Source organism: Schistocerca gregaria, chromosome 2 (genome assembly GCF_023897955.1).
Source record: "Schistocerca gregaria isolate iqSchGreg1 chromosome 2, iqSchGreg1.2, whole genome shotgun sequence".
NCBI lineage: Eukaryota > Metazoa > Arthropoda > Insecta > Orthoptera > Acrididae > Schistocerca > Schistocerca gregaria.
The window spans coordinates 957115033-957141677 of record NC_064921.1 but is presented as its reverse complement, the minus strand read 5'-3'; the positions used below and the strand labels follow the sequence as shown (position 1 = coordinate 957141677).

General features: G+C 41.2%; 1 protein-coding gene across 1 annotated transcript in view; it reads right to left on the bottom strand.

The window, feature by feature from the left end:
- LOC126335435 (serine protease 27-like) overlaps positions 1-26645 on the bottom strand; it is a 130158-nt gene that overhangs the window by 5208 nt on the left and 98305 nt on the right. The window contains exon 4 of the mRNA XM_049998716.1: positions 6749-6965. Within this exon, the coding sequence (XP_049854673.1) occupies positions 6749-6965 (217 nt within the window). The remainder of the gene's footprint in view (positions 1-6748; positions 6966-26645) is intronic.

Sequence of the window (26645 nt, the reverse complement as noted above, 5' to 3'; positions counted from 1 at the left end):
GCAACTAAGACTGAAATGGGCATGCGACAATCGGCATTGGACGTTGGCGCAGTACCAGAGCATTACATGGTCTGACGCATCCCCGATATCTTCTTAGTCATGTCTATGGGAGAGCGTGAATCTGTCGTCTTCCAGGGGAACAGTTTCTTGACACCTGTACTGTGGGTCGGAGGTAAGCTGGGGGCGGCTACATTATGCTCTGGGGTACGAGGGTATCTATGGGACCAGTCGAGTTCGTGCAAGACACCATGACAGCCAAGGAGTATCGTACACTGGTTGCAGGCACGCACACTCCTTGTTTTCCAGTGGCAATAGAATTTTTCAGCAAGATAGTGCGCCATGTTACAAGGCCAGGATTGTGAAGCAGTGGTTAGAGGAACACAGTGACGAGTTCCAGTTGATGTGCTGGTCCCCAGCTGGCAAAATTTGAACCCGATCAGGCACATCTGTGGTGTGATTGAACGTTGCGTCAGAGCTCATCAGCCCCCTCCCTGCATCGACCTACGAAGGCCTCATTCTTTCCATGCCATGAAGCCTCGTCGCTCTTATCCATGCCAATGGTGGACATTCTGGCTGTAGGGATGTTGATCATAATGTTATGGGTGATCACTGTACGATGGTACTTGTTTCTTTAGAGTACAGATCTTACCAAAAATAAAAATATTTTGGAAGACCTACCCACGTAAGGGCTTAAACAGCCAGATTCCTTCGGTTTTATACTCGATGCAACTCTTTCAGAGTTCTAGTATGTAGAACTCTGCAGCTACGTGGGGAAAAATACAGGAGCGAAGGACTATTTACAACTTATACAGAAATCAGGCTGCAGTTATAAGAGTATGGGGTATATTTCAGAGAGAGAAAATAAAAATTTTGAGCTTTGCTGATGATACTGTAACTCAGACAGAGACAGCAAAGGACTGGGAAGAGCAGTCGAACGAAATGGACAGTATCATGAAAGGGGGATATAAAATCAACGTCAACTAGAACAAAACGAGGTTAATGAAATGTAATCGTATTAAATCTGCCGATATTGAGGGAATATGATTAGGAAACGAGACGCTAAGGTTAGTAGATGAGTTGGCCTATTTTGGCAGTAAAGTGACTGATGATGGCTAAAGTAAAGGGGATATACTCTGAGGCGACGGAAGTCATCGGACAACTATATGCTCATAAACAGATAGCGGTAGTATCGTGTACACAGGGTATAAAATGGCAGTGCATTGGTGGAGCTGTCACTTGTGCTCAGGGGATTCGTGTGAAACGTTTTCCGACGTGATTATGGCCGCACAATGGGAATCAATAGACTTTGCAGGCGGAATGGTAGATGGAGCTAGACGCATGAGACATTCTGTTTCAGAAATCATTAGGGAATTCAGTATTCCGAGATCCACAGCGTTAAGAATGTGCCGAGAATACCAAATTTCTGGCATTTTCTCTGACCACGGACAACACAGTGGCCGACTGCCTTCACGTAACGACCAAGTGCAGCAGTGTTTGCGTAGAGTTTTCATTACTAACAGACAAGCAACAGCGTGTGAAATAACAGCAGAACTAAATGTGGGATGAATGATGATCATTTGTGTTAGGATAGTACTGAGAAATTTGGCGTTGATAGGCAATGGCAATGGTTGGGAAGAGAGTGAGACAGGGTTGTAGCCTCTCCCCGATGTTATTCAATCTGAATATTGAGCAAGCAGTAAAGGAAACAAAAGAAAAATTCGCAGTAGGTATTAAAAACCATGGAGAAGAAATAAAAACTTTGAGGTTCGCCGATGACATTGTAATTCTATCAGAGACAGCAAAGGACTTGGAAGAGCAGTTGAATGGAATGGATAGTGTCTTGAAAGGAGGATATAAGATGAACATCAACAAAAGCAAAACGGGTATAATGGAATTTGTCAATTAAGTCGGGTGATGTTGAGGGAATTGGATTAGGAAATGAGGCACGTAAAGTAGTAAAGAAGTTTTGCTATTGGGGGAGCAAAATAACTGATGATGGTCGAAGTAGAGAGGATATAAAATGTAGACTGGCAATGGCAAGGAAAGCTTTTCTGAAGAAGAGAAATTTGTTAACATAGAGTATAGATTTAAATGTCAGGAAGTCTTTTCTGAAAGTATTTGTATGGAGTGTAGCCATGTATGGAAGTGAAACATGGACGATAAATAGTTTGGACAAGAAGAGAATAGAAGCCCTTGAAATGTGGTGCTACAGCAGAATGCTGAAGATTAGATGGGTATATCACGTAACTAATGAGGAAGTATTGAATAGGATTGTGGAGAAGTGGAGTTTGTGGCACAACTTGACAAGAAGGAGGGATCGGTTGGTAGGACATGTTCTGAGGCATCAAGGGATCACCAATTTAGTATTGGAGGGCAGCGTGGAAGGTAAAAATCGTAGAGGGAGACCAAGAAATGAATACACTAAACAGATTCAGAAGGATGTATGTTACAGTAGGTACTGGGAGATGAAGAAACGTGCACAGGATAGAGTAGCAAGGAGAGCTGCATCAAACCAATCTCTGGACTGAAGACGACAGCAACAACAAGGCAATGGCAACAGACGTCCAACGCGAGTGCCTTTGCTAACACCATGGCATTGCCTGCAGTATCTCTATCGGGCTCGCGACCATATTGGTTCGACCCTACACTATTAGATAACTGTGACCTGGCCAGATGAGCCCCGACTTCAGTTGGTAAGAACTGATGGTAGGGTTCGAGTGCAGCGCACGAAGCAATGGACGCAGGTTGTCAACAAGACACTGTCAAAGTTGGTGGTGGCTCGATAATGGTGTAGGCTGTGATTACTTGGAAGGGACTGGAACCTCTGGTCACACTGAACCGGTCATTGACTGGATATAGCTGTGCTCGAATACTTGGGAGATGACAGTCAAAACAACACTGGAATTCTTGCGGATACTTTGCATTATGTCACCGAGGCACAAGTCTTCGAGACTGGTTTGAAGAACAGTCTGGACAATTCTAGCGAACAATTTGGCCACCGAGATCGGCCGGTATGAATCCCATCCTGCATTTATGGGACAAACTAGAGAGATCAGCTCGTGCATAAAAACGGGCACAGGCAACACTTCCGCAATTGTGGACCGTAGCATGCCTCAGTACTTCTGCAGGGGGCTTCCAAGGACTTACAGAGTCCATGCCCCGTCGAGTTGATGCAATACGCCGGGAAAAAGGAGGTCCGACAAGATATTACGAGGTAACCCATGACTTCTGTCACCCTGGTGTTAAACATACAACGGCAATGGGTAGCAATGCATTTCTGAACAGACATTTTTAACATCGTTTTAGGAAGACTTTTATGAAGGTATTTCCCTAGCCTGGTAGGGAAGTGAAATGTGGACTCGGAAATGTTCAGGCAAGAAGAAAATAGAAGCTTTTAAAATGTGATGTCACAAGGGAATGTTGAAGTTTGGATGGGTATATCACGTAAATAAAAGGAGGTGCCGAATACAATTGGACATAAAAGAAATTTCTGGCAAAACTTGACTAAAGGAAGGGCTTAGTTGACATGAGATGTTGTGAGACATCAATGGATCACTAGGTTAGTATTGTAGAGACGTGCTGTAGAATCAGATGAATGCTGTAAGCAGCTTCAAAAGGATGTAGGTTGCATCATCAGAGATGAAGATGCTTCCACGGGATAGACTAGCATGAGGAGCTATATCAGACCAGTGTTAGGATTGAAGACCACAACAGCAATATTGTTGGCGCAGGAAATACCCATTACTATAGTTATGAGGAACTGGAGAAGATGTTGTGCTATGGACTTTTAGATAATTAACAATTTCTTAATTTAAATACGATGCATTTCCATGGTATAGAGGGCCTATAACACTTGCATGGAGAACGCCGGATATTACTTATGTTTTACTAGATGACTTTCAATTTGTTACTACCAACTGTAACCTTTCTGGCAGGAAATCACGAATCCAGTCGCACAACTGAGGCGATATCCCATAGGCACGCAGTTTGGGTAGAAGACACTTGTGAGGAACGGAATCGAAAGTCTTCTGGAAATCTAAAAATATGGAATCAATTTGACATCCTCTCTCGATAGCACTCATTACTTCATGAGTACAAAAAGCTAGATGTGTTTCGCAAGAACGATATTTTCTGGATCCGTGCTGACTATGTGTCAATAATTAGTTTTCTTCTAGGTACTTCACAATATTCGAACACACATGTTCCACAACCCTACTGATAATCGACGTTAGTGATATGGGCCTGTAATTCTAGGGATTACTCCTACTTCCCTTTCTGAGTATTGGTGCGACTTGAGCAATTTTCCAATCTTTAGTTAGGGATCTTTCTGTGAGCTAGCGGTTGTATATAATTGTTAAATATGGAGCTATTGTATCAACATACTCTGGGAGAAACCTGACTGGTATACAGTCTGGACCGGAAGCCTTGCCTTTATTAAGTGATTTAAGCTGCTTTGCGACACCGAGGATATCTACATCTATGTTTCTCATCTTGGCAGTTGTTCTTGATTGGAATTCAGGAATATTTACTTCGTCCTCTTTAGTGAAGGAGTTTCGGAAAACCGTATTTAATAACTCTGCTTTAGTGCCACACTCATCAGTGACTTCACCGTTGCTACAGCGCAGTGAAGGTATTGATTGCGTCTTGCCACTGGTGTGCTTAATGTATGACCAGGATCTCTGGGTTATCTGCCAGATTTCGAGACAGAGTGTCGTTATGGAAATTATTAAAAGCAGCTCATATTGAAGTACGCGCTATATCTCAAACTTCTGCAAAACTTTGAGGATCTTGGGGATTATGCTTCTGCAACAGCGATCTGATCCGTTTTGTGTACCATGGGGGACCAGTACCATCACATATTAATAATGCTGCAACTCCTCCTTCTTCCAAGTTAGCTCTACGAGAAAATGATTCGAATCTAGAGGAGCAGTACGTCTATGACTACAGATTTTTCCGCATCTTCTTGGCATACAAAAAGCTCACCCTGTCGTATTTTTCGAGACCCCAATATTCTGATGAAACAGATTAATTTTGCCCTTGTAAAAACCGTTACATTTATATTATGGTTGTGTTCTTTTATACATTCTTTCAACACTGTCTGTAACTTGCCTCTAACTTAAAAAATGCAGCTCTATGACAAAATCACAGGGATTTTTGTCTTGTGTGACTGTGGCCTCTCTCACACTTTCTGCTAGACGTTCATCTAATCCTTCCTTCCCCTCCCAATATCCCGACTGCAGCACCAAGAAAATGGTTTAAATGGCTCTGCGCGCTATGGAACTTAACATCTGAGGTCATCAGTCCCCTAGAACTTAGAACTACTTAAACCTAACTAACCTAAAGACATCACAAACATACATGCCCGAGGCAGGATTCGAACCTCAGACAGTAGCGGTCGCGCGGTTCCACACTGAAGCGTCTGAAACCGCTCGGCCATAACGCCCGGCTTGCACCAACAAGTACTGAGCACATATGAAACACTATTTCGCACAAAAGCAAACCACTCAGCACATTGTTTCACGGTCAACAGTGGTGTTAACCAAGGGCTGGTTATGGCACAGTAAATCCTCCACACGTGTGTGCTGTTATTGCTCCTATTTCCTCCAGGCTACCTTTGACACTACGCTCTAAATTCTAGCCTTGCTGTCTCCTGTTCCTCCTACAGTAAGCACCTGATCCTCTCCATCAAAATTTCTGCGTGAAGCCCCTGTTTTTCTGTCATCTGGCTAAGCCTAGCTCCACGTCTTAGGAGGCTTGTGAGCTGGTATTCTTCACCTAGGTTCTTTTCCTGTAGATTTGGCTTACAACCCCTTCACCCCGGTGACTACTGGCTATTAGATAGGATGAATATGTTCTTTCTACTTGGCTACCGACTTAGCTAATGGTTCAAATGGCTGTGAGCACTATGGGACTCAACTGCTGTGGTCATTAGTCCCCTAGAACTTAGAACTACTTAAACCTAAGGACATCACACACATCCATGCCCGAGGCAGGATTCGAACCTCCGACCGTAGAGGTCACACGGTTCCGGACTGCGCACCTGGAACCACGAGACCACTGCGGCCGGCACCGACTTCGCCTTAAGATTGTTGCTACGAATTTGCTGCTCTCTGCTTCGCTCGAAAATGGTTGTGGCTCTTCTTCGACTTCGGATATCAGGTCACACTGACTGGTAACGCAATTTGAAATGTGATTTCTGAAGATTTCTCCTTTTACCTATTACCTGTGACCTGCTACCAGCTCCTGCTGTCGCCTTCGCGCTGCAACCTACCTAACTGAAAATATGCCATTTTTAATTCTCCCTGAAGTACACAAATCTTCCTGTCTTGCTCCACAATTTTCTTATCTCGACTACACAATTAACAATTCTATGGGAGGGCCTTATACGATATTTTACTGAACTGCTCGCTACAATTATCCCAGTGAAACATCAACCCACAGTCCAGACGTGTTTCTCCCATACTATCTAACGTAGGGTAACACCCACCTGTACCGCACATGACACTACTTTTACACTATACTAAAAAGCCCTACCATACTTAAAGTGTAATAAAGTAATGATTAGTGAAACCATATCTTCGGGAGATTTGTGTAGGCGGATGTTAGTAAAAACGAGAACATAAACAATGCACAAATGTTTGCTGAACGTAAGAATGGAAACTATAAAACACTATATTTTCTGACAAGTCTTCAACAAGTACAATCAGGAAGTTATGTTAGGCACTTTAACGCATTCAGATAAGCTCACCATGAACCCGTCGCAGACGAGCGGCCCACCGGCGTCCCCCAAGCAGGCGTCCTTCCCCTCAATAGACAGAGTGCATATGTGCTCCTTCTCCACCAGGAAGCCTTTCGCCCATGGGCACTTCTTGAGGCAGTCTTTGAAGGAGAGCAGTGGCATCGTTACTTTCTGAAGCAGAGGCAGCGTGTAAAGGAGGTCCTCTATCATGCACAGGCCTGTCACCCTATGGAAAACACCACCACATATCTGTACATATTATATGACAATGTGTCTCATCAGTCAATTAATCTACATCTACACACCAAACGTCACCTTACAGCGTGTTGCGTTGGATGCTGCTGTATCAATGTAATTTCTCCCTTTTACTGTTTCATTACCGATAATCGTTCGTGATGTACATAGAGTGGATTAATAAGTGGCCCCTACACGTCTCGGAAATTCCGCTCACTGAATTTTAACTTTAAACCTCTCAGAAATGCACGTTACCTCTCTTGAGTGCCGTTGCACATACCAGTAATGCCCTTACTATATATAACTAAAGGTACGCAACAATTCTTCTTCAGATATATTCTACCTCCTCTCTTAATGAGAGAACGACCACAGAATGATTACTATTAATCAAGAATTGAGGGGTTTGGCGCAAGGAGGAGGCAGCTCCACTTTTTGGGTCTACTGAGATGAAAATTCTATCACATACAAAAAAAGCCCCTTCGTTTGGTGCAAGAATGTGGCAGCTTCAGCCACTAGTTTCATAGAAATGCAACAGTTGGAGCTGCCTGTACTCCGAGTTTACATGAAAACAGAGACAACTCCCGGAGCTGCCTCGTTCTTGCCCCAAACAATGGCAGGAAGGAGGTTGTGGTACGTATTAATCAGCAGACCAGTGTAAACATCGCGCGTTTCATGTCACTGAAGTAGCCAGAGATTTATTTTCCACTTTGTTGACACGTTGAAGAAAATTTCTGTAAAGAACCCTTACATATCATTATCGAACAAGAAAAGAGGAAAATATTTAATCAGTAAGCACAAAATATTCCTCAATGAACAGCCATACAGCGGTAAAGGGATTATTCAATGCAGAGCGACCGTAGGGATCACTGTCTTATGCTCAAATTTGCAACCAAGGACCTGCGAGTCTCATAACAATGGACCACTTTCATCAAGCTTATGATTGTCTCCTCCCACTTAAAGGCCAAATGTTTAAAGATGTCAAAGAGCTGGCCAGAAAGGATGTTGGGCAAAACAATATGTGGTTTTGCGACCAGTTTACGTCAGATGCTTCAAACGATCCTGAGGTGACTGAAGGGGGGCTAGAAGACTGAAGAAGAACTGTAGAATTAATGTATTAAGCCAATAATGTTGTATTTTCCTTATTAATAAATGTTTTTTAAACTGAAATCTAGTTAATTATGAAGAAAATGGTCCTAAAAAGAGTTTTTCATTCACTTTGGAGCAAAACGGAGGCAGCTCCAAAATTCAAATCTCCATTGCACGTACCTGAGTGCATGCATTTGTGTGTATTCTCGTCAGTAGTATTGGATACCCCATAGCCTAAAACAAGGCTGACAACTGAATTTTTAAAACTTTTTTTTAATTTACCACAAACTGGAAAAAGTGGGCCTACCTCCTTCTTGCACCAAGCACTTCAATTGTTCATACTAGACACTTCGAAGCCACTAGTTTCGTAGAAGAGATACATGTCCTTAGGACACTTTTTCCATTGGATCTTAGTCTGTGATCTCCTTTTCCGACAAATAGTTTTACGTGTTCGTACTACTTTTGGCAATTATGGACGTATATTAGTTGTATTTCATAATTGTTTATGTTTCCAGTAGACGATCACAAATCACTTTATCGTATGATAATGAGACAGTCTTGATAGTTCCACCCACTTCTTACACTTAGTTTTGTTTGAGGGTACATTTCGAGCTGCAGCACCAGGCGTCACAGTTCTGCAGGTTTTCCGTCATTTCATTTCAACTTGCTGACATTGACAATTTCTGCATACTACAGTAAACTTCGCTAACCTTCTCCAGACATTCAAAAAGTATCCTCATCTCATGTTCATAGTGAGGTAACTAACAAGAGAACACTACCGAGCGAGGATGCGTAGTGGTTAGCACACTGGGCTTGCATTCGGGAGGACGATGGTTCAAACCCGTGTCCGGCCATCCTGATTTAGGTTTACCATGATTTACCTAAATTGCTTCAGGCAAATGCCAGGATAGTTCCTCTGAAAAAGCATGGCCACCTTCCTTCCATAATCCTAAGCCACCGATGACTTTGGTGGTTGGTCCCACCTCCCGAATCAACCAACCAACCATGGGAATGATCTAATCTGATTCGTCGAAACTTCCCCTGAAATTTTCCACACAACTAGAATACACCGAAATAATGCATTGCTAAGACTCACCGTAAGTTTTTTTTTTTCATGTTAATGTTTTTACTCATTTTTGTCGCACGAAGAACCGCTTATAAAAGCGATTTGTATAGCTCTTCCTGCCTAGCACGCGATTCGGCGAAGAAGCGAATGAAGCCATGACAAGAGGAGGTTGCGCCGCGCAGCGCTAAGTTCAAAGTGGACACAAACAAATTTTAACCACTTAAACCCTACCAAAAATGTCTTGGCGTTTGGCTGAAACCATACTGGACGACGCAGATGCGTTACGTTGGGGAGATATCCACTATATAACAGTATTTTGAGAACTAAAATTTGTAGATATCCCTCTCATCTCATGGCAGACCACATAAGTGCGTGAAAAATAGCAAGAGTGTTGAGAGCTTTGCTTTCTGCAAAGTGTAGACAAACGCTTAAGGTATCAAAAATGTTCAAATGTGTGTGACATCTTATGGGACTTAACTGCTAAGGTCACTAAGCTTACACACTACCTAACCTAAATTATCCTAAGGTCAAACACACACACCCATGCCAGAGGGAGGACTCGAACCTCTGCCAGGACCAGCCGCACAGTCCATGACTGCAGCGCCCAGACCGCTCGGCTAATCACGCGCGGCTCTTAAGGTATCATGGCAACAGATAGCAAAAAGGTAATTAATTATTCCTGCGGGAATTTTTGTGGGCAAAGAAACTGTGCACCTCCATCCAACCCTTAGCAAGTGTGCAATAGCCATTATTTCGACTAGGGAAAAATTAACATTCTACAGAATGCAGGAAGTTGAGACAGTGAATTCAGTCAAGGCCAGACTAGGAAATAAGTTTTCAAGATCCAACATGGAGACAACTCCATAGCAGATGCTGCCCAGTAAAGTACCATCGCGCATGAGGAAACAGTAAATGGTGAGTCGAGATTTTGTTCACTCCAACTTATGTATGCTTTGACTATTGAATATCAAAAGCTAGGATACTAACCTACCCTCACACTGAATACATGAGAGTATTTTCATTGTTTTCAAAAGTAAATTTATTCTCCACCAACTCACTGCATTGATCAGCTACGATATTGAAGATGTAAATGAGCTAATGAAGGCATTAATAATCCTTTCTTATGATAAAAATTTTGTCATATGTAGAGATAACATTTTAATAATCATCAGTGCAATATGTCCAAGAGTTAAATATTTTGTTATTGAGTGTCAAAAGTCATTGAATATGATTGTTGTGTATCACCTTGTAAGTAGGCTGTTTAGGTTTTTTTATTGGTAACACCGCCGCCACGTAGCGCTCTGTATGAAAATCACTGGCTATGCCGTGTGCAGTCAGTGGCTGGTTGGCATTGTTGAAATACTCGCCATTGTAGTGTTGGGCAGCAGCAGCTGGATGTGAACAGTGCGTAGCGTTGCGCAGTTGGAGGTGAGCCGCCAGCAGTGGTGGATGTGGGGAGAGAGATGGCGGAGTTTTGAAATTTGTAAGAATTGATGTCATGAACTGATATATATAGTATGACTATTAAGGTAAATACATTGTTTTTCCTCTATTATAATCTTTCATTTGCTAACTGTGCCTATCAGTAGTTAGTGCCTTCCGTAGTTTGAATCTTTTATTTAGCTGGCAGTAGTGGCGCTCGCTGTATTGCAGTAGTTGGAGTAACGAAGATTTTTGTGAGGTAAGTGATTTGTGAAACATATAGGTTAATTTAGTCAGGGCCATTCTCTTGTAGGGATTATTGAAAGTCAGATTGCGTTGCGCTAAAAATATTGTGTGTCAGTTTAGGCACATTCGTGTATAACTGTTCAAAGAGGACGTTTCAACCTGACCCCTGAAGGCATAGTAGATAAATTATATGTAGAATGAAGAAGGTAATAGCCGTTTTGTCTTTCTAGAATAGACCCCAAACTTTCACTTTTATTAATTCATGCATTCTAGTTACGTGATAGCAGTATTTCTAAGGGATTTTGTTACGATTCATACCTGATATTAGCTGCCTTACAGGGCTAGGGTCATATTTATTTAGAATGTCTGTTTGACACCCTGGGCTCGAGAAGACAATTCAGAAGTTTTGTCCATTTGAGCACTAAGCGGTAAGCTAAGTTAGCACACATTAGTACATGCTCTTTGAAGATACAAAGTGCAGACAATCTCACAAGATGACGACCCTGAAAAGATTCTAAATTACAGCATTCTGATAAATAGAGGGTTTGTTTCTGATAGGTACGAAATACATAATCCTCCCAAACACTAATCTGACTCAAATTGGAGAAAAAAATGTAAATGTAAATGTGACTCATCTGTGTAGTAAGTGTAGATAGAATTGTATGTGTTCATGTATTTCTTATTTGCTGGCACAACACATCGTTGAATTGGGTTGTGTTGAGTTCTGACTCAACTCCATTAACTAAAAGGCTAAATAAAAGACGAGGAAATAGGTTCAAATATTGAATATATCACTGTGGATGATCTTTTAGGGTAGAATCAAGTTTTATGGTCAGATGTTAACGCGTAGTAGTCAGGTTCGGAAAATTCGCGAACAACAAGGCTTAGAGGAACGCTCAAAAATTACCGAAAATAATCGATTAATACAAAGAGAAGTCATGGAAGATCTTGATAGGATCGAGCTGGACACGCGAAAGATAAATCAGGGTGAACGATACAAAATAGAACACGTCTAAATACGGAATGAGACCGAAAAAGCAACAAATGATGTTCAATATGGTCCAAAGAATGGACATGAGAACGGCGTTGCTAATAAATCAGACTCTGAGACTGTAGATAGTGATTTACAGCATATTGAACCAAAAGTAATCATATTGAATCATTCAGGCTTGCAGTTGTATGAAAGAATGAGTGTTAATGTTCCTAAACTATGTTCGGAAGTGAAGGAAACGGTTCACGAAAGACGAGATAGGAAACGGTTGCATCGTAAGACAACTGGTGAAATTAGTGTAGATGAAAACGCCAACATATATAGAACGTTGCAGAGTTTAATAGAACAATCTCAGGAATCAGAAAGGCGTTTAGAAGGGCACATAACACAAGGGCGAAAAAAATTAGATGGGGGCATAATACAAAGGCAAACAGAATTTGAAGGGCGCATAACACAAGGGCGAAGAGAATTAAATGGGTGCAAAATACAAGGGCAAACAGAATTAGAAAGGCGCATAACACAAGGGCAAAAGGAATTAACACTAGAGCTGAAAGAAACTAACAAGGAAAAACAAAAAACGCTTGATAATATTCAAGGCCAATTAGATCAAATACTAACTGAAGCTAAGGAAGCGCAAACCACGCTTCAAACGCTCGTTACAGAGCACAAACAATTGATAACAGACATTGACACTGTCCAGACAGGCATGATTACGTTGCGTGAAGTTACGCAACACAGTGCCAAAAAGGTTAAACAACAGGTCGAAGCTTTTGCTATTAAAGCGACGACGAAAGCGAAACATGTTATTGCTGAGACGACGTCTCACAGTAAAACAACAAAAGCAGCAGTAAAGAAATTCGATGCTCGTATTTTAAAAATATAAGAGAAAAACGAACACCAATTCCAACGACTGAGATCGGAAGTTTTACGTTCGATCGAAAGTCGAGGTGACGTAGAAAGCGTTAGTGAGGAGTCGCAGACGACAACAGAATCCACTTTAGTGTCAGTGGATACTACTGTGAAGACTGCAAAATCAACAGTTGCCGATAGCACGGCAGAAAGAGTGAGCGAAATTACGTGTGACGTAAGACGGAAAGGCACACGTGGATGCCAGTCCGAAACCGCAAACTGTGAACAGGAAATTAGTCCAAACCAGCGTACGCCAGAACATCACGGTAACTGTAAGGAACAGTGTGGATTGCGACTACTTGATCAAGAAAGAATAACAGGTCAATCGGGAACACAAGAGCGTGGTTTGCAGCAAGGTTTGGTACGTCACGTACAATGCGTGACACGCTGATACAACCAAAGAGACGCGTAGCGCAACGCCGCAACCTGTAGGACGAATTCCGACGGGTTACAGTACGGCGTCTAACGAGAATTGCTTACACGTCAAGATACAGAGCCGGTAGTGGGCGTTATGCACACATATTGCGCAATGAGACCTGCAAGTGATTCTACGGCACAAATGTCAGAGAATGAACCAAGTTACATATGTTTGCGAAGATTGGTCGCAAACCAAGGACAGAATTTCAGTCTTCAAAACCCAGAAGGTACATCATAGAGAGAAGTGAGAGGGTTTGACGATAACCACTTTCTTAAAGTGCGGAAATACCAACACTATAAGGAAAATATAAGTATTCTCCATCGCCGCACATTTATTGACCAATTTAAAGTAGGAATACCGACACATTGGCCATTGAAACATAAGTTATACTTATTTTTGCACATATGGAGGGAAGTGTTTTTGAAACCATGCAGAAGATAGCAGAAACTTGCGACTCGCATGACTGCCTTTATAGCAAGATACCGGTCACATGAGGCTCAGATGACAATAAAATATGTATTATTGCAAAATGCCTCATTCGAAAACTCGCGCGAGAAATCAGCAATCAAATTCTTTGAGAATATGGCTGAAAGGAACCAATACTTAAATGACCCATATAGCGATGGGGAATTGATTCAGATAAGCAAAACGAAATTGCCAATGAAGTATCAACAAGCCTTGATACGACGTGGGGGCGATGCTGTAAAGCTTCCAAATGTACTACTTTGAGAGAAGTAGAATGCATGTATGAAAACGACGCGCAATGACGTCGCTATTCAGGACACAATAATTTTGAACTAACACGTAATAGTAAGGTGAATAATAATAATGGTATAGATGGTAGGCCGGTATGGGATTGAATTCCGGACGAAATGGGAATAATTACGGAAATTGGAGTAGTGGAAACATTAGACCACAGCGTAATGGATATGGTATTAATAGTGGTTGGAACAGCCGGAATGTAGACGAAAATAGAAAAGGAAACTGAAGAATTGGGGGTAAACGACAGACTAATTTTAATCAGCGACCTCCAGGCCCGTGGAGAGAAAGCAGATGGGGAGGTGGTGCACGAACGCAGCCACTGGCAAATAGTTTGAGTAATTACCGGAGAAATAAACCACAGATGGAGGTTGAATTACGACCACCAATCCTGGGAAGCTTGAGGATTGACTGACGTCAGGTATTTCAGATGTTCAAGCAGATAACACACTTTCTGCAGAAAGGGATGACAAGGCGACCGCAGCAACAGATCGGTTAAGGTGTGACGAAATTGGGAAGCAGAACGACAGACCGATCACCAAAAGTATCCGTTCAGAAACTACAAATAGGGAAGAAGTCACAACTGAGCTGTTGGGACAAGATAGATCGGACTGACACTGACATTGAAGATGAACTCCCAGCATTACCTAGTAATGAACCATTTATTTATGACGAAGCATTCCATGGACCTTGCCGTTGGTGGGGAGGCTTGCCTGCCTCGGCGATAGAGATGGGCGAACCGCAGGTGCGACCGCAACAGAGGGGTATCTGTTGAGAGGCCAGACAAACATGTGGTTCCTGAAGAGGGGCAGCAGCCTTTACAGTAGTTGCAAGGGCAACAGTCTGGATGAATGACTGATCTGGCCTTGTAACAATAACCGAAACAGCCTTGCTGTGCTGGTACTGCGAATGGCTGAAAGCAAGGGGAAACTACGGCCATATTATTTCCCGAGGGCATCCAGGTTTACTGTATGGTTAAATGATGAAGGCGTCCTCCTGGGTAAAATATTCCGGAGGTAAGATAGTCGACCATTCGAATCTCCGGGAAGGGACTACTCAGGAGGACGTTGTTATCAGGAGAAAGAAAACTGGCGTTCTACGGACCGGAGCATGGAATGTCAGATCCCTTAATCGAGCAGGTAGGTTAGAAAATTTAAAAAGGGAAATGGATAGGTTAAAGTTGGATATAGTGGGAATTAGTGAAGTTTGGTGGCATGAGGAACAAGACTTTTGGTCAGGCGAATATAGGGCTATAAATACAAAATCAAATAGGGGTAATGCAGGAGTAGATTTAATAATGAATAAAAATAGGTATGCGGGTAAGCTACTAGAAACAGCAGAGTGAACGCATTATTGTGGCCAAGATAGTAACGAAGCCCATGGCTACTACAGTAGTACAAGTTTATATGCCAACTAGCTCTGCAGATAATGAAGAAATTGATGAAATGTATGATGAGGTAAAAGAAATTATACAGGTAGTGAAAGGAGACGAAAATTTAAGAAACGGGTGACTGGAATTCGAAAGTAGGGAAAGGGAGAGAAAGAAACACAGTAGATAAATATGAATTGGAGTTAGAAAAAAATGGCTCTGAGCACTATGGGACTAAACTGCTGTGGTCATCAGTCCCCTAGAACTTAGAACTACTTAAACCTAACTAACCTAAGGACATCACACACATCCATGCCCGAGGCAGGATTCGAACCTACGACCGTAGCATTCACACAGTTCCGGACTGCGCGCCTAGAACCGCGAGACCACCGCGGCCGGCGATTGGAGTTAGAAATGAAAGATGAAGTCGCCGGTAGAATCTTGCACAGAGCATAACTTAATCATAGCTAACACTTGCTTCAAGAATCATGAAAGAAGGTTGTGTACATGGAAGAATCATGGAGATACTAAAAGGTATCAGCCCAGGTTTTAAATTGTAAGACATTTCCAGGGTCCGATGTGGACTCTGACCACAATCTATTGGATATGAACTGTAGATTAAAACTGAAGAAGCTACAAGATGGTGGGAATTTAAGGAGATGGGACCTGGATAAACTGACAAAAGCACAGGTTGTACAGAGATTCAGGAAGAGCATACAGGAACAATTGACAGGAATGGGGGAAAGAAAAATAGTAGAAGAAGAATGGATAGATCTGAAGGATGAAGAAGTGAAGGCAGCAGAGGATCAAGTAGGTAAAAAGACGAGGGCTAGTAGAAATCCTTGGGTAACAGAATAAATATAGAATTTAATTGATGAAAGGAGAAACTATAAAAATGCAGTAAATGAAGCAGGCAAAAAGGAATACAAACGTCTCAAAAATGTGATCGACAGGAAGTGCAAAATGGCTAAGCAGGGATGGATAGAGGACAAATGTGAGGATGTAGAGGCTTATCACTAGGGCAAGATAGATACTGCCTACAGGAAAATAAAAGAGACCTTTCGAGAAAAGAGAGTCACTTGTATAAATATCAAGAGCTGAGATGGAAACCCAGTCCTAAGAAAATAATAAGCAGAAAGGTGGAAGAAGTATACAGAGAGTCTGTACGAGGGCAATGTACTTGAGAACAATATTATGGAAATGGAAGAGGATGTAGATAAAGATGAAATGGGAGATACGATACTGCGTGAAGAGTTTGACAGAACACTGAAAGACCTGGGTCGAAACAAGGCCACAGGAGTAGACAACATTCCATTAGAACTACTGACGGTCTTGGGAGAGCCAGTCCCGACAAAACTCTGCCATCTGGAGAGCAAGATGTATGAGACAGGCGAAATACCCTCAGACTTCAAGTAGAATATAATAATTCCAACACCAAAGAAAGCAGGTGTTGACAGATGTGAAAATTACCGAACTATAATTTCAATAAGTCACGGCTGCAAAATACAAACGCGAATTCTTTACAGACGAATGGAAAATCTGGTAGAAGCCAACCTCGGGGAAGATCGGTTGGGATTCCGTAGAAATGTTGGAACATGTGACGCAATACTGACCTTACGACTTATCTTAGAAGAAGGATTAAGAAAAGGCAAACCTACGTTTGTAGCATTTGTAGACTTAGAGAAAGCTTTGACAATGTTGACTGGAATACTATCTTTCGAATTCTAAATGTGGCAGGGGTAAAATAGAGGGATTGAAAGGCCATTTACAATTTGTACAGAAACCAGATCACAGTTTTAAGAGTCGAGGAGCCAAAAGGGAAGCAGTGGTTGGGAAGGAAGTGAGACAGGGTTGTAGCCTATCCCCGATGTTATTCAATCTGTATATTGAGCAATCAGTAAAGGAAACAAAAGAAAAATTAGGAGTAGGTATTAAAATCCATGGATAAGAAATAAAAACTTTGAGGTTCGCCGATGACATCGTAATTCTATCAGAGACAGCAAAGGACTTGGAAGAGCAGTTGAACGGAATGGATTGTGTCTTGAAAGGAGGATATAAGATGAACATCAACAAAAGCAAAACGAGGATAATGGAATGTAGCCGAATTAAATAGGGTGATGCTCAAGGAATTAGATTAGGAAATGAGACACTTAAAGTTGTAAATGAGTTCTGCTACTTGGGGAGCAAAATAACTGATGATGGTTGAAGTAGAGAGGATATAAAATGTAGACTAGCAATGGCAAGGAAAGCGTTTCTGAAGAAGAAAAATTTGTGAAAATCGAGTATAGATTTAAGTGTCAGGAAGTCTTTTCTCAAAGTATTTGTATGGAAGTGAACATGGACGATAAATAGTTATTGGATAAGAAGAGAATAGAAGGTTACGGAATGTGGTGCTACAGAAGAATGCTGAAGATTAGATGGGTAGATCACATAACTAATGAGGAGATATTGAATAGAATAGGGAGAAGAGGCGTTTGTGGCACAACTTGACAAGAGGAAGGAACCGGTTGGTGGGACATCTTCTGAGGCATCAAAGGATCACAAATGTAGAAATGGAGGGCAGCGTGGAGGGAAAAAATCGTAAAGGGAGACCAAGAGATGAATACACTAAGCAGATTCAGAAGGATGTAGGTTGCAGTAGGTGCTGGGAGATGATGAAGCTTGCACAGGATAGAGTAGCATGGAGAGCTGCATCAAACCAGTCTCAGGACTGAAGACCACAACAATAACAACAAACTGTAAGCTGTAACGCTACGATTGGTCAAGACGGTAGGATTAACCGAAAAAATACGGCTAATACAGGTCATAGAAAAAAGAAGGAAGTACGGATAAGTAAACCTGTTCAAACGTTCGACACGATCTACTAAAATCCTTCCACGAAACTTTGAAAGAAAAGGAGAGAGAGTCTAAGGCGTTGTGGATAGAGGGAATCGAACAAAATCGGGAAGAACAACGCGATAATTGAGAGGAAAATCACAGGGAAAACATACCATCTGGATCAGAAAACCAGCCACATTATAATGGATGTGAATAGTCTGATAAATCAGATTCAAATACATACAATTTTGGCACATACGAGGATACAGTACGGGAGTGTTGCCGAGACTGTGTAATTATCACACCATACACAGAAAACAGCGTCGTAATAAATTACGACACAGTGGCAAATTTGAATCTGTAATTCTCAGTGGCAGATAACAAATAGGATAAGGAGTTGAATCAGGGTGCAAGTACATACACAATTAATGTAGAATCTGACGAATCCCCAGAATGTAAGTGTGAAGTAGTGAGGTACTTAAAGAAAGAATACTTACCTGGCTCTAAAATCCAAATTAAACACGGTTACACAGATGTGTGACGAGGAGACAAACTTAAAGGAAGTAGCAAGGTGTGTAAATGAGGATTTAAAATCTAGATTGATTACCTTAGAAGCTGATCTAGAAGCAGGAAGACTACAGTGGAACATTTTACGAAGGGGGAGTACTTCTCCCCAAACTCTCGATGAAAACCTCTAACTTGGATGTCCATAACCATCCAGTTGTGACAGAACAAACACACATACATCGGTTAAATTACGAAGTAACTGAGGACATATTAATGGAGGAAGTCGGAGACGACAGTACTTCATTGATAAGTCCGATACTTCGTGTAACTTCAAGGATATTGTTGTTAACGCAATAGTAGATAGTGGGAGTGAGTTAACAGCGATATAAGAGCCGTTATTCAATCGTTGTAATAGTAACAATTACTTATTCAAATAGAATGAAGATCCAGAGGCGTTAAAGGTCAAACATAAGTGGAAAGACAAGAACTCGGTTGACATTCGTCAGCATTATTTGCTAAAAAATGACGTGCTGCTCTACAAACGCATTGGACAGGAATTCTTGCAGGGATCATATGGTAATTAGCCATGAAAATTAAAATATAAATGGATCACAGATGATACAGTAAAGGAATGTAGATATGTTTCAGGTAGCAGCAGATCTCAAGAAGCAGACAGGACGAGCCACAAACATGTAAATACTCAAATTTAGGTACAATAACACTAATCATTTAAATCATTAAAGTAGGTCAGAAAAAAAGAAAACTAATCACATGATGTACTTATTAACTAACCCACATATCGTCAAGTCATGCTCATTGAAGAAGTAAAGGAACCATTATAAAATGAAGTAACTTAACGTGTAGATGTAGATGTAGATGTACTGAAAAACTATTTAAATATTCATTGTATTGTTCATGCAAATATTCAATGTAACACTCATTTCAAATTTAGAAAAAAAACTTGTCATTAGTAGCATTAAACAAAAAGTCATGGTAACCAAGTGAAGCAGAGAACACACGCAGCACCAAGTCACTACAATCGTCTAGGGAAGGAAGACAAGCTGACAACAGAAGCGGAAGGTCGACAGGAGGCTACAGTGTGAGTGTGAGAGTTTGTATGATTGCACAATACGGCATTCACGACAAACTGGAGACCAAAGAAAGGAACTCACTGACTCATGCTTCCCATTGGTGCAGAGACCGAGCCAGGTGTATTTTGCAGAAAATTGTCCCACACCTCACCCCAATAGTGAGAGGATGGGGAAAGCCCAGCAACAGTGAGGGACAACGGACGTACGCCTGCAAGGAAAGCGAAGCGACCCCATTAGCGATGCACAATAGCAGTGACTAACAACAGCAAACAGTAGGTAATTGTTCCATAGTACCACCACTTGGAAAAAAAACTAGGGATATTTCTCTCAATACCAAATGGAGAAGCTGATAACTGAAAACAGATATATCACTTCCGAAATTTTGTATTCAAACTTGACCATATCTCATAACAACATTACTGATAATTCTTACCACTAACTTTCACTGAATAACATACCCTATTCCTATGCCCAAGAAGTTGCAAGTTCCAAGAAAGAAGACATGAAGGCACAGCAAGAAATGAAGAGAAGAAACGGTCCTAACATGAGGGTAGAAGACAGCAAGAGTCTTTTCTAAATCCTATACCTTAAACCAGTATGAGATTTGGCAGAATCAACAGAAAGCAATGTTCCATTCTAACTATGAAACCAACTGAAGGTAGCCAAACCATCAAACAGAGTACACATAATGGGGACATCAAACTGCACCAAACCTAGAGGGGCTACATTCATCAACCTCAATGGCAACTACACCAATAAAGGGATAAGCCAACTATGTTGTCACATATTACATTGGACGAGTAGTTTGTCGTAAAAACAATGCAATATGGAAATGACCATGTAATGGCATTCGTAATCGAACACTCAAAGCTGTAAATGTCGATAATTGCGCAGAGTCCACAACTGACAAGCAGCATCAACCAACACTGATAGACAGCAGCATCGGAAAGCAAACCCAGCCTAAAGTTTAAAGTGTAAATTGCATGAAGAAAGAAAGTGATATGTGTGAAAAATTCACTGTAATATTTTAAGGAGTGCAAAAGATAATCACTTCAGCAAGGAGTGGAGATGCCTGTAAATATTCAGTAACACCTGTACCACTGTGAATTTGTACTTTATGTGTTTCATTTGTATTCTATAATTCGATTTGTAAATTATTAAAGTTTATTCATAAAAGTACCATGTTTTATATTTTGTATTTCATGTGTAAATTTGCAAATATCCATTTAGTCTAAAGATATGTTAATAAGAATTCGTGTATTGTAGATATTTTGGAAACGTGTTTTTAATGATAAATAATGTGAAGGAATATAAAGTTTGTGTTATGCAAAAAAAATTAACTGTTTTAAATATGATGACAATCCAATATTCATGCAGTATGTACATGTTGAGAATAGAGATAAGAGAATCAAAGGCTTCCTTAACTTCACTCATCTTCCACAATCGTGACTATCATGAATGTTTGAGACGTGGATTGCTTGAAGTTATTGTAAAGACAGAATTTAAAGGGTGGATGAACCCTTTTAATAGAAGTTAACCCAAAGTACGAGAGAAAAATATTGTAAGATTAGTCAAACAACTGCTATAAAGGACTGTAAAGCCACATGACAGTCATCTAAAAAGAAAATGACATGTAAAGCAATACATTGCAAATCAAAATAGAATGATAAAACGACGTTATTTAGCATAAGATAGGCACATATCTGGACAATGATTAAAATTAACTAAATTTATAATGTTACTGCAATGAGCAATGCCTCAACCATTGACCAGAGCAGCGTCAAAATTAATTCGGAAGGGATGGCATGTGTAAATCATCCGGATTTTATGGACCTTACATGACCTTCGTCCATAACAATAGTGCGATGCAGTATAAGATCCTCAGAAAATAATAATTATATTATCTCAACAAAAGGCAATTGCAGTTATCTCACACACCGAAAACTAACAAAGCAGTATCTACCAATATATGGACAGGCGCTTGAATAAACAAGTTAAAGTGAAATGCATTTGGCAGATGAACCGAGCAGGTGGTTAATGGCATTGGAAAATCCCACTTAACAAGCGATTGGTGAGCTTCAGCAGAGAAAGGGAAAAGGCCACAACAATATTTTATTCCTTTTAATATAAATATGTCCGGGACCTTGGGTAAGTGGCTGGACGGGTTTAACAAGATTAGGCTGCGACCAGGAAAGAAAAATAAAATTCACCTGTAATGAGATGACGATTGGCTGCAGCCATACTGGGCAATGCAGACGCGACACGGTGGGGAGATCTGGGTTCCATTATTATTGACTCTTACCCAATGGAACTCCCTACTTCTTTTCATGCCTGTCCCTCTCCCTATGTCCCCTCTCTCAGCATAAAAAATCACGAATATGTTCTGATGCCAAAATTTATGGGAAAAATTTTTAAGGTGCTGAGGAAAGTAGAATGAGGCAGCTAATACACCATTTTTCAGTCAGCGTATTTTAAAACAGGAGCAAAATAGCCTTTTCTGTATTCCGATACGAGCATTTTTCAGCTGGTTCCCTTATTTTCCCTGACACATCAGGGTATGTTACTCATGTAAAGAGTGTTATGGCCCAGTAAAATTTTGACAGTTACTTATGTGAAATTTATATAACGCAAAACTGCATATGCATTTCAAACTAGATCTTACGCGCACAAAAATTTTAGATGTGCTTCAGTAGTGCAACATGTAATGCGTATTCATGAACGCATATTGCCTCCGTGTCAAAATTAATACCACAGCTGCTGCCCGTGAGCTGTCATTTCTGAAAACCAAGCATTAAAAAGTTCCCCTCACATATCATCTAACACCAGAGTAGCCAATCTGTGCCTCAGGTAAGAGACAAAATTTACAAAGCTAACGACCAAATTCATCAAGGTCAATTAAAATTAAGCATCTCTTAAAATTTTACGGTATCTGTGTTTTCGTTTCTCACCGAGCAGTAACACACACTTAAGAAGCTCTTAAAGTTAGTGGAGATTCGGGGTGCAGATGGTAGTTGCTAGATAGACGTTACTTCAAAAACAGGTGAAGAACCGCGGACTGAAAGAATACTTGATTCGGGTCCCATGAGGCCCGTGGGCCGCAGTTTGACGACCACAGATTTACAGCATGTTTCTCAGTGCTGCTCTACTTTGTAAACTAAGTTTTTGTCTAGCACCGGGTATTATTTGCGCATTTTAAGTGTACAAGTAGGTTCAGTTTTTACCTCTCAGAAACGGATAAATATTTCAAGAAAAGTTTCAAGGTTGTTCAAGATCGGGATCTTAGGAATATATCTTAAAATTTTGAGCCATTTGTTGTGGGTAGCCGTCTTGAAATTCGCGACTCCTTTTTCGTTCCCAAAAACGATTAGCAACCGCCCATGATCTAAATAGTGCCTCCAAAGGCCGCTTAAGGCGCGTCGCAGACCACATTTTTTGTACGAGAAAGTGAGTAATAATAGATCTTTGATTCTACACTGTAGGATAGTTATAGTTAGGTGACACTTCTGATGTGTGTACCGATGGCCAGTAGCCCAACGGCTAACAAAAGCATTTCACCGTATCTAGAGTGTGTGTTAATAATGTTCATCTAGCTTAACGGTAAATTATTAAAACTGTAGGTAGACTGAAATATGTTATAATCTTTTCTTATTCTTTGTCCGGAAGTTTTGCTTGTATACCAGTCTACTTTTGTGTTTTGTTATTGTCCAGTATGTCGCGTCCCAAGCGTGGGTTTTGCGAGGGATTGAGCGACACGGTTCGTAAACGGGAATTAGCCGGTTGACCTAATTGAGAGGGAGACTTTTGATCTGGCTAAGATGTTAAATTCCCTGGTGTGAAGGTACAAGGCTAGGATGTTGGTAGAAGTAAACTCGTATGGACGTTATAAAAGTTCTAATTTATTCATAAAGAATACAGATCACCCTAACTGCGTAGTGATTGTACCTACAGAATAGCCAAGCCCATTACAGAGACGGTGACTGACTTTCACCGTTCTGGCTGCCTGATAGAACTTTCCAGCATTTTGCTGCCCACACTAGCACCCTACGTCAGAGTCCCGCGGTCGCTGCCTAAACGCTCATCGGCGACTATCTCCAACTGTCTGCCTGCAGCCCGCCCTCAGCCCAAGTCGGCTGCTACTCACGCTGACTACCGTCGCTGCCTAAACCCGAGAGAGAGAGATCCCCGGAGCGGCGTGCCTCCGAGTTTTGTTAGCTCTTCCCCTTCGACCCCGCCAGCGCTTGGCATGACGTAGCGTCGAGTGCCACTTTTCCTTATTAGGGATTGTTTTAGTATTAACTTCAGTACTTTTCTTCAGAAGCTGGGTGGAGGGGTAGAGGGGCCTCTCCCTATATGGTCACGCACTGCGTCCTGAGCCTTTCATTGGCTCCTCATCACGTAGTGCGGTCCCCACCTAGGGCCCTCTTTCTTTCTCTCTCCGCTCCCAGACTTCTCCCTCTAGCCAAGAGTGTTGATACTGTAAGTTATTGCTTATTAAGGGACCTGCCCAGAGCGCCCTTTTTATCTTAATAGCTGAGTCTGCTTCCTTGCTTATCACGCGCAGCTGCCTGGCCGCTTGGACCGCCGCCTCGGCTATCTGGCTGCGTCGTTATCTTTTGTGACCCCTCTGACACGCCTGGCGTCCCCTGTTAACTCTACCTCCCCGTATGATTTCTGGTGTATCGTCTGAGAACAACTGCATTTAGACTTGGCTTTTCTGCGGTTACAACAAGTAGACCAGTTAAGAATAAAGTTAAACACAACACACCAGCTGATATTTCGCATCACATAGAAGAGGTTCTCAGAGAGAACCATGGAACATGTTACAAATATAGTTTGTTGACATTTACTATGTTTCTAGTCTTCTAGTCTTCTACAATGTCAAACTAGGATTACATTCCGTTATTCTAAGTCATAGCGTCTAGCCTGATGGTACCATCTGTTTTATCCAAGGAAGATGTAAAAGTTTCTCGTAGATGCGTATCAAGGCCCTTTTCAAAATTAATGATATTATTACCAAAATCTTGATCATTCTTGGATTCTTGATTTAACACATACATTTTTATATATCTTTATTCTTCAGTTGGAGCTCATCTACATTAATCGGTCTTATCGTCCCTTGCAGTTAAATGACTGTTCCTTGATAGTCTTCTTCTTGCATATAGAAGTCGTAGTTTGACTTTGGATAGTCACACATCTCCATTTTCCTAAAAGTCAAAACAAAATTTTGCTTACGTCGACATCCACAAGCTAACAGTTGCCTACACGACGCTGTTGCAATAGTCCAGGCAACAAGTCCATTAGAACCTTCATTTGGACATCTGCAGTTCCACTTTATAACCACGGGATGGTGTCATGAGCTTACATTGAAGTCCCATAGCCTTTGTTGCATAATCCGATTACCTCCTCTGTATACAGCTTCTTCTGTAAGTGAATCTATAAACCAGTGTAATATTATTAATGTAGGAACTCGTACAAGTCCTGAAGTATTACACAAAAGGCTACAAATTGTTTTATGTATTCATGATGTTATGCTCCACTTGAAGGAAAGTTACAATTAAAATGCTGTAACATATTAAAGTCGTTGTTTGACATAAGCATTAACAATCCAAAAACAGAAATACAAAAAAAAACTTGTAATTTCGTCCGATATAATAATTCATTAAAGTAATTTAAATGTATTTTTCCTTTCAAATATTGCCAGGCAGTATCACTTCTATGATTCACTAGAATTGATGAGTGAACAATTTTTTCAAGTTTTTTCATCCCTCCAAAGACGTGTAGCATATGAATTTGTATGTCTGTATAGATAAACAGCATGCTTCGTGGTAACAAATTAAGCATTTCGTACAACAAATCCATTTCCCTCCCTTTGTGTTTTCCCGTATAAAAAAGCAATCTTTAGAAATAGCAAATAAAATAAATGTTTAGTAACAACACCAGATTTCGTCTCGAGAACGAAAATAGAAACTACAAGGGGGACAAAATTACGAACATCCACATGCTGATCGCTACAGCAGCATAGGCCAGATTCTTGGCCATGAAGATTACACACCAGAAACTACAACACACGACTGAAGTACAGCCCAATATTTGAACACAAATCAGTGCTAACGCTACGAACTGCAGGCTCTTGATCTGACTGCTACACTAAATCACCTCAGCATACAAAAATTAATTCCTTCGTACAAGCCAGCAACGCCTGCTCCTCATAACAAACTCTCTCAACGATCCAATGGACAGAGGCCACGCATGTACGCGCTGCATTCTTGAGTCATTATTACGTTTTTGGAGTGTATAGGTTGCCCCTGGCGTGCTATTTCCTCATCGAAAATGACTTATTAGCATACGGTACAGAACTGTGTAGTCCAGGTCTAATTGTCTTACCAACAGAAACCTGCAGGAAATGAAATTATGTTTTTAAGTTTACGGAAGACTGCCTACGTTGAAAAACGCTGGTATTGTGCAGAAGTGCACGTCCATTTACCTTCAACGTATCTCATGTCCAAAGTATGCAAAACTAAGGTGCATTACTATATGTCACAGCAGTATCGCATTTTATTACTCGAACGTTTAGAAGATGTAATGGATCTACTAAAGAATTGCGTGCATTATTCCTGTTAGAAAACCAACGGATGGGGTATTTTAATTTGATTCTTATTTCCTCCATTTTTTAAGCAGGTCCTACTACTAACATCTCCATTCATCCCTCTTCCTCTTTTACTGCGAGTGTCTCTCACTAACCATCACTGTCTCCTCTCTCTGTGGGTCCCTTTGTTATTATCTTCATCCATCTCTCTCTCCCTTTCACTCCAGGTTTCTCTGTCCCACCGTCTCGCCTCTCTTCCTCTCCCACTGGCAGTGTCTCCTCCATCCACAGGTACTATATTTCTGCTACTCTGCTCCAGTACAAAATGCGCGAATATGTTCGCATGCCAAAATGTTTGAGGAGGTAGACAGAAGGAGAATTAAGCAGCTGGTGCCCCACTATTCT